Source organism: Takifugu rubripes, chromosome 2 (assembly GCF_901000725.2).
Source record: "Takifugu rubripes chromosome 2, fTakRub1.2, whole genome shotgun sequence".
Lineage (NCBI taxonomy): Eukaryota > Metazoa > Chordata > Actinopteri > Tetraodontiformes > Tetraodontidae > Takifugu > Takifugu rubripes.
The window spans coordinates 3,335,316-3,344,617 of NC_042286.1; the positions used below are offsets into that span (position 1 = coordinate 3,335,316).

The 9,302-nt window shown below is 46.9% G+C and overlaps 2 protein-coding genes across 4 annotated transcripts; one reads left to right on the forward strand and one right to left on the reverse strand.

Annotated features, from left to right (window-relative positions):
* Positions 1 to 502: 502 nt before the first annotated feature.
* LOC101072310 (tubulin alpha-1C chain-like) lies at positions 503 to 1,483 on the reverse strand. Its single transcript, XM_003962325.3, has 2 exons — positions 1,286 to 1,483; positions 503 to 1,210 (listed from the first exon to the last, which is right to left on the reverse strand). The coding sequence occupies exons 1-2, from the start codon at positions 1,481 to 1,483 to the stop codon at positions 503 to 505; spliced, it is 906 nt and encodes a 301-aa protein (XP_003962374.2).
* Positions 1,484 to 1,731: 248 nt separating this feature from the next.
* Positions 1,732 to 6,355, forward strand: LOC101072673 (tubulin alpha-1B chain-like). Of its 3 annotated transcripts, none has more exons than XM_029832216.1 (5): positions 1,732 to 1,772; positions 4,268 to 4,349; positions 4,789 to 5,011; positions 5,098 to 5,246; positions 5,324 to 6,355. In XM_029832216.1, exons 2-5 carry the CDS (start codon positions 4,347 to 4,349, stop codon positions 6,299 to 6,301), a joined length of 1,353 nt encoding a protein of 450 aa, XP_029688076.1. In that variant the 5' UTR covers positions 1,732 to 1,772; positions 4,268 to 4,346; the 3' UTR covers positions 6,302 to 6,355. The 3 variants fall into 3 exon arrangements, with proteins under 3 accessions (XP_029688076.1, XP_029688080.1, XP_029688082.1); XM_029832220.1 differs by lacking the exon at positions 1,732 to 1,772 and adding an exon at positions 3,514 to 3,530; XM_029832222.1 differs by lacking the exon at positions 1,732 to 1,772 and adding an exon at positions 3,927 to 3,978.
* Positions 6,356 to 9,302: the final 2,947 nt, after the last annotated feature.

Here is a 9,302-nt window from a genome sequence, read left to right on the forward strand (position 1 = left end):
ATTAGTTGGAAACAGAGCTTATTTCTGTTCTGGCGCTACTCTCTGCTGCCACCTTGTGGACAGATCTCAACTTGATCTGTATCTACAAAGGAGGAAAAAGTTGGATATTTAAGATGCACTTTGTTCTGGGGAGTGTTAACCATTACTTTGTGTATATGTAACGTGTAACTCCACAACAGATGAACTATAAATATAATAAAGATATTATAATCCATGCTGTGAGTGACTCATTCATTTGTGTGAATTTCCAAAGTAGCAGGTGTAAACTGACAACAGTCAGCTCATTGTCATGTTCCAGAAACCAGTTTGAGATGATCTGAGCTTTGTGACATGGTTCATTATCCTGGCACCATCAACCAGCCATGTTCAGTCCCCGAAATCTCCTCTTTTTTTCCACATTGACAAGCCTAAAATGTCTAAATAAATAAATAAATACATACATATAGTCATTATATAAATGGAACCATTCATAAGTCATTTATGAGTCACTTTTCACAATGTCTTAAGATAGCTGGTAGTTGATGCCAACCTTGAAACCGGTGGGGCACCAGTCCACAAACTGGATGCTGCGTCTGCTCTTGATGGTGGCAATAGCAGCGTTCACGTCTTTGGGCACCACGTCACCACGAAACAGAAGGCAACAGGCCATGTACTTGCCGTGACGAGGGTCACACTTCACCAGCTGATTGGCTGGCTCAAAGCAAGCGGTGGTGATCTCAGCCACGGTCATCTGCTCATGGTAAGCTTTCTCAGCAGAGATGACGGGGGCATATGTGGCCAGTGGGAAATGGATACGGGGATAAGGCACCAAGTTGGTCTGGAACTCTGTCAGATCAACATTAAGGGCACCATCAAAACGCAGAGAAGCGGTGATGGAGGACACGATCTGACTGATCAGCCTGTTCAGGTTGCTGTAAGTGGGACGCTCGATATCCAGGTTCCTGCGGCAGATGTCGTAGATGGCCTCGTTGTCCACCATGAAGGCACAGTCAGAGTGCTCCAGGGTGCTGTGGGTGGTCAGGATGGAGTTGTAGGGCTCCACCACAGCAGTGGACACCTGGGGAGCTGGGTAGACTGAGAACTCAAGCTTGGACTTCTTGCCGTAGTCGACGGACAGTCGCTCCATCAGCAGGGAGGTAAAACCAGAACCAGTGCCACCTCCAAAGCTGTGGAACACCAGAAAGCCCTGAAGGCCGGTGCACTGGTCAGTCTGTTTGGGAAGAGGGAGACAAAGATCTCAGATATAAACGTTCAATTATGAACTTAAAGAAAATCAGCAACTCACCAGTTTGCGGGTTCTGTCCAGCACGACATCGATGAGCTCTTTTCCGACGGTGTAGTGTCCACGGGCGTAGTTGTTGGCAGCATCCTCCTTACCAGTGATCAGCTGCTCAGGGTGAAACAGCTGGCGGTAGGTACCAGTACGCACCTCATCTAAGGGTAAATACCAAAGGTTATAGGAAGAGCTGCCTGACTGGATCATAGGCTGAGAATATTTACACAGGATTGAAGAAAAAAGGGAGAGAAGAGTATCCTGTTGGAGATATCCTGATACCAGATGATTTTAATTTAACCTATAATGCCAAATATAGTAAATTTGATACATGCATTTTTGAGAACTATTGCATCACCTGATGGTAAATCACTGAAAACTCTCTTGTACCCAGTCTTGCACCCCTGGTGGATACCTTTATCACTACAACAATTCAAACTGCACATGGGACGACACAAGATGGCTACCTTCCGATAGCTCTGGATCTCACCGGATCAAGGTATTATATTATTTAATATTTTAATATGAACACTCTACCACCCTACCCACATGCACGATCATCAACACCACCGCCACAGAGGAGCTGGCGATTGACCAGTGTGCCTCTAATTGTGAGGAGGGATATGGTCAATCACTTCCCACTCTGGGAAAAGCCACAAAGGTGCAGGCACTGCCCAAGACACAAAAATGAAGACGCTGATGTTCTTGTTATCACCTTAACTTCTGTTTTCATGATTACTACTGTTCATGACACAAGAAAAGAACGTTACTGGCGAAGATAACAGTTTGAAAAATTAAGAGGCAAATGTTCTTTACAGCCTTAACTGCTGTTTTTATGCTTACTACTGTTCATAATAAAAGCAAAAAGAAGAGGCCCAAAGAGGCTGATGTTTTTGCTGGATCACCAGAACTCCATGTAATGCCCAACGTATCATTTATGTTACAAATGGAAAAACCTATATGCAAATGTTTTATAACAGGGCCAAATAAAGGTTCCAGATCCAAGAAATCAGAATTTTCTGTCCATTATTTCTGGGGACAGTTATTACAGGGTTAAGGGTAGTTTGTCTTTACTTAAATCAACACAATAAATTGGGAATTTCCAACCATTTGCACCACTGTCTGTAGTTTCACATTACACTGTAGGATAGAGTTGAATTAAGTACAAGGTGGAATTGAGAATTATTTGTTAAATACATGTCGAGTTGGCTGATTTTTATGCTGTGCCGCTTGAAGAAAGGCTTATTTTATCAAAGTGGTTGTCAGTGTGGTTTTTAATTAAACTGCTGCTGTATCTAGAGTTGATTCCCAATGGCCATGGCCCTGGAGGACCGCTGTCAATACCAGCGCTTTCAGAACAAGCACTAGCTTGTAGCTAATATTGTAACTGAAGTGTTGCTTCAGCACCCTCGGGATGGAAAATGTGTTAGGGGTGGCAGACACAAACTGAACCCCAAAAAGTAGACGCACACAGGACGATGGACGTGAACCAGGAAGCAGCCCCGCCCAGCCTGGAAACAGACAAGGGAAACACAGACAAGCCGATGGTGCCGGCATCTGGGGAACCGATTCCCCCCTGAAGCTGAGACAAATGCAGTGGCCGGCTAAGAGGAGGATACCGGGTTAGGAGATGTTAGTGGAAGGTTCCTGGGGAACTTAAGAATCTTTAACTTATCGTGTTTTGGTCACCCTGGGATGCCAATACATGCCAAAGGGACTTTGTAGTGGCTATTTGTCTTCCGTATCAATAATCAAAATGGACACGAAGGCACATAAGGAGTGAAATTACGCAGGGTGAAACAGTCCATTGTCCAGGCAAAAATAAAGTTTCATGAGATTTATTTTCATCAGCAAGGTTTTCGTTCCGCTGTGTTCTACCTAACTGCATCTACTAGCTTGTGGATTGTACTGTTCACATTGATTATACTGATGGTACTGTGTTCTTGAATCATATCACACATAGCGCGTTATGACTTTTTAGCCAAATGTAACAATAGAGTCAATTTGATTTCAAATTTCTGCTAATTTTAAGCCCATTGGAATGAATTGCGAGGGCTTCCACCATTCCCCCTAATCTAATGTAAATAGGAGTTCAAATTATTCAAAAGAAACAAAAAGCTTTGATGTTTGATCTTTAAATGATCAGAGGTCAAAAAAGCTTTCATTCAAAGCGGCATATTACAATACAACTTAATGTTGTCGCAGTCCTCTATACTATTGGTATCGATTAACCTTTGCGTCAGTCAGCAACTGTAAGGTAAGTTGTCGAAGACAAGACACAATTCTGTGCATCTGCATGAATGGAAGGAGCACGTAGGGCAAACTGAGTCATGAAATATGTTAATTACTGCTGTGCCATAAGGTTCTGTCTGGAGAGGACAGTTTCTGAGCAGGCTGTGCAGAGGCACAGTCTGGTGTTCTGTGGACTGGTTTAACCAATCATTCCTTTGAAATTTCAGAACTTTTCTAAGGCTGCACTGTTTGTCGTACAGGCACTAAAACACCAGGAGTGATTTGTATACATTCATGCAAAATAGTGTAACTTGTAAATTTTGGACACGTAGAGATGAATGCGATGACAAAGGAGCTTTGATTCAAAGCAACATACTAAATTAAAAGTGCTATTGTAAAGCAGCTGACCCTCTATACAGATATTGAATAAATTTAGTTCCCATTGAAGCTATTATAATTCAACAATCAGCGTGGTAAGATATTGGGGAAAAATATTGAATATTTTGTGCACCTCTGCATGTTACTCATTCATGGTATGTCCTACTGTGGGTAGTAGGATGTACAGATGCTAAAAAAAATCAAAATCATGTGTGGGGGGTTCTGTACTGTTTGGCTAAACACAGTACTGATGCATGTGGATTGAGATAAAACATTTGTCGGTAACTATTTCGATGGCAAAAAACACAATCAACAGAAAAGTATTGTTTGCTCATTGTCATTTTGTCCTTCATTTTGACATTCCTCTCTATATCCATCTTTTAGAAAATCACAGCAATTTTGCACAAGAAATCACTTTTCCGGACTATTCTTTTTATCGTACAGAGATCCATCTTTATTCAAAATGGTAAGTCAAAAGCTACTGTCATTTCTCATTTTTATTTTAGATTTAAAGTAAATGAGTGGCTCATGGATTAGGCAACTAATCCTTAGGTGTAACATGAAACTTGTGACCTCCCAGTTTCTGGAAAGAATGTAAAGGTGAAATCTTAAGTATCTGAACTGGCTCATTTAAGAATAACAAAGGATATTGTGCCTGAACCAGCAAGCAAATGGCTGTTTCAAAGCACAGCTGGGTTTAAAGTTTCAAATAACATGCATTTTAAATCCTCATAATACATAACATATAATGTACATGTACATAAAATGTGTGGAGAGTGAGCTGGTATCAGGATATCTCCAATAGGATACTCTTCTCTCCCTTTCATCTTCAATCCTGTGTAAATATTCTCAGCCTATGATCCAGAGCCTGTATTACCTTCATCAACACATTTGTTCCCCCACAGCGTGAGTGCATCTCCATACACATTGGTCAGGCCGGTGTCCAGATCGGCAATGCTTGTTGGGAGCTTTACTGCCTGGAGCACGGGATCCAGCCAGACGGGCTGATGCCCAGTGACAAGACCGTTGGAGGAGGCGACGATTCTTTCAACACCTTCTTTAGTGAGACAGGAGCAGGAAAACACGTCCCCAGAGCTGTTTTTGTGGACCTGGAACCAACTGTGATAGGTGATTTATTTGTGTTTGTGTGTGTTTATATATGTAGCCACCCCAGTCAGGCAGCTCTTCCTATAACCTTTGGTATTTACCCTTAGATGAGGTGCGTACTGGTACCTACCGCCAGCTCTTTCACCCTGAGCAGCTGATCACTGGTAAGGAGGATGCTGCCAACAACTACGCCCGTGGACACTACACCGTCGGAAAAGAGCTCATTGATGTCGTGCTGGACAGAACCCGCAAACTGGTGAGTTGCTGATTTTCTTTAAGTTCATAATTGAACGTTTATATCTGAGATCTTTCTGTCTCCCTCTTCCCAAACAGACTGACCAGTGCACCGGCCTTCAGGGCTTTCTGGTGTTCCACAGCTTTGGAGGTGGCACTGGTTCTGGTTTTACCTCCCTGCTGATGGAGCGACTGTCTGTCGACTACGGCAAGAAGTCCAAGCTTGAGTTCTCAGTCTACCCGGCTCCCCAGGTGTCCACTGCTGTGGTGGAGCCCTACAACTCCATCCTGACCACCCACAGCACCCTGGAGCACTCTGACTGTGCCTTCATGGTGGACAACGAGGCCATCTACGACATCTGCCGCAGGAACCTGGATATCGAGCGTCCCACTTACAGCAACCTGAACAGGCTGATCAGTCAGATCGTGTCCTCCATCACCGCTTCTCTGCGTTTTGATGGTGCCCTTAATGTTGATCTGACAGAGTTCCAGACCAACTTGGTGCCTTATCCCCGTATCCATTTCCCACTGGCCACATATGCCCCCGTCATCTCTGCTGAGAAAGCTTACCATGAGCAGATGACCGTGGCTGAGATCACCACCGCTTGCTTTGAGCCAGCCAATCAGCTGGTGAAGTGTGACCCTCGTCACGGCAAGTACATGGCCTGTTGCCTTCTGTTTCGTGGTGACGTGGTGCCCAAAGACGTGAACGCTGCTATTGCCACCATCAAGAGCAGACGCAGCATCCAGTTTGTGGACTGGTGCCCCACCGGTTTCAAGGTTGGCATCAACTACCAGCCCCCCACTGTTGTTCCTGGTGGAGATCTGGCCAAGGTCCAGAGGGCTGTGTGCATGCTGAGCAACACCACCGCCATCGCTGAGGCCTGGGCTCGTCTGGATCACAAGTTTGACCTGATGTACGCCAAACGAGCCTTTGTTCACTGGTATGTGGGTGAGGGTATGGAGGAGGGAGAATTCTCTGAGGCCAGAGAAGACATGGCTGCTCTAGAGAAGGATTATGAGGAGGTGGGAACCGATAGTGTAGGAGACGAGGGAGAAGAGGGAGAAGAGTATTAAAAGAATGTATTCTTGTTTTGTTTCTACATAAAGCTCATCATTGTCATCATTCAATGTGTGTTTTTGTATCTTACTATAATGGATGAACAGAAGTCTTGACAACAAAGGTGTTGACATTTATTCATCAAAACATTCTATAGTCATATGAAGATTTTACTGTGAATTCCGCACTACACAGTTGCACCACCAAAATTTCCTAAAATTTAAGTAAAAATACAAACATAAGCGGCACCTGACTATAAGAGACAGGTGGCCACTTTGTAAAAAGATCTTTATGCGACAGAGAAAGATTATTTCAAATGTTTAATTGCTAAACACGGCAGTAACACAGGAATAAATGACATTACAGCAACGCGTCAGGTAAAAAATATCGAGATTACCAGCTATTGATCGCCTTTAACTTAAAAGCTGCACCATAAGCATTCCTTCCTGTGTTATCCACGGTGAGGTTGTGTACATGAAGCACAAAGACTGTGCAAAACAATTAAACTAGCGTCTTTCTCAGTGCATTACCATAGCCCTTCAACCTGTATGTCTTGCTCTTGCATGGGTCAAGCACCCTCTGGTTGCCGCTTTGCTGTAACCATCCATTGGAATTAAGAAACCTATCCCAGGTGAGTGATTGAGGAAGTCATAGAAATCCAATCTAAAGTCCTTTCTTTTCATTCCAATGGGCCCACAATTAGCAGAAGTTTGCAATCAAATGGACTCCATAGTTGGCTATAAAATTGGCTAAAAAGTCATGACGTACTATTTCCCATGGAATAGTATAGTTTGGTGCCTTTGGTGACTTTACAACTGGCCCAGACTGTTTGTTCGTTCATTCGTTTGTTTTCTCCCGCTTATCCGGATCCGGGTCGCGGGGGCAGCAGCTTCAGGAGGGATGCCCAGACGGCCCGCTCCCCTCCACTTCCATCAGCTCCTCCAGGGGGACCCCCAGCCGCTCCCAAGCCAGGCGAGAGATGTAATCTCTCCACCTAGTCCTGGGCTGGCCACGAGGCCTCCTCCCGGTGGGACATGTCTGGAACACCTCTAAAGGGAGGCGTTCAAGAAGGCATCCTAGCCAGATGCCCGAGCCACCCCAACTGACTCCTCGATGTGGAGAAGCACCGATTCTACTCCAAGCTCCTCCCGGATGTCTGAGCTTCTCACCCTATCTCTAAGGCTGAGCCCGGCCACCCTGCGGAGGAAACTCATTTCAGCCGCTTGTATCCGTGATCTCGTTCTTTCGGTCATCACCCAACGATGATGGCCATAGGTGAGGATTGGGACGTAGATCGACCGGTAAATCGAGAGCTTTGCCTTCCGGCTCAGCTCCTTCTTCACTGTGACTGATAGGTTAAGCGCCTGCATCACTGCTGACGCCGCTCTGATCCGCCTGTCAATCTCACGTTACATCCTACCCTCACTCATGAACAAGATCCCGAGATACTTGAACTCCTCCACCTGGGGCAGGACCTCCTCCCCAAGCCGGAGAAGGCACTCTACCTTTTTTCGAGCGAGGACTCTGACTTGGAGGTGCTGATCCGCTTCCCTTCCGCTTCACACTCGGTCGCGAACCATCCCAGCATTTGATGGAGGTCCCTGTTCGATGGCGCCAGAAGAACTACGTCATCTGCAAAAAGCAGTGACGAGATCTTCCAGCCACCGAACTCGAGACCCTTCCCTCCTCGGCTGCGCCTAGAAATTCTGTCCATAAAAGTTATGAACAGAACTGGTGACAAAGAGCAGCCCTGGCGGAGTCCAACCCTCACTGGGAACGAGTCCGACTTACAACCGGCTATCCGGACCAACCTCCTGCTCCTTTGGTACAGGGACTGGGCGACCCTTATCAAGGGACCGTCCACCCCATACTCCCGGAGCACCCCCCACAGGATGCCCCTGGGGACCCGGTCATAAGCATTTTCCAAGTCCACAAAGCAAATGTGGACTGGTTGGGCAAACTCCCAACTCCCCTCAAGCACCCCAGCAAGGGTAAAGAGCTGATCTGTGGTTCCACGACCGGGGCGAAACCGGCATTGTTCCTCCTCGATCAGAGGTTCAACTATCAGTCTAATCCTGTTTTTCAGCACCCTGGCATAGACTTTCCCAGGGAGGCTGAGGAGTGTGATTCCCCTATAGTTGGAACACACCCTCTGGTCCCCCCTCTTAAAAGTAGGGACCACCACCCCAGTCTGCCAGTCCAAGGGCACTGCCCCCAGTGTCCACGCAATGTTGCAGAGGCATGTCAACCAGGACAGCCCTACAACATCCAGAGCCTTAAGATACCCCGGGCGGATCTCATCCGCTCCCGGAGCTCCACCGCCGGGCAGCTGTTTCACTATCTCGGCAACTTCCGCTCCGGAAATTGGATGGTCCACCTCCTCGTCTTCCGACTCTGTTCCTCCTTGAGGATATGTGTTGGTAGGATTGAGGAGCTCCTGGAAGTATTCCTTCCACCGCTGGATAATTGCCCCAGGAGACATCAGCACACCTAGCTCCCCACGCACACCTAACACGGTGTGGGCGAGTTGCCGCCTGCCGCCCTTAAGGCGCCGGACAGTTTGCCAGAATCTTCTCGGAGCCAACCGAAATTCTTCCTCCATAGCCTCACTGAACTCCTCCCATGCCCGAGTTTTTGCCTCCACGACTGTCGCGGCCGCAACCCGCTTAGCCAACCTGTACCGGTCAGCTGCTTCCGGAGACCCACAGACCAGCCCTGACCTGTAGGCCTCTTTCTTCAGCGAGAGGGTTCCCCTCACCTCTGGTGTCCACCATCGGGTACGGGGATTACTGCCACGACCAGCACCAGCGGCCTTGCAGCCACAGCTCGCGACAGCTGCCTCGACAATGGCGGAGCTGAACATGGCCCCTTCAGACTCAATGTCCCCTACCACCCTCGGAACACGATCAAAGCTCTGTAGGAGGTGGGATTTGAAGACCAGCTTGACGGGTTCCTCCACCAAGCGTTCCCAACAGACCCTCACTAAGCATTTGGGCCTGCTAGGTCCGCACGGTGCAC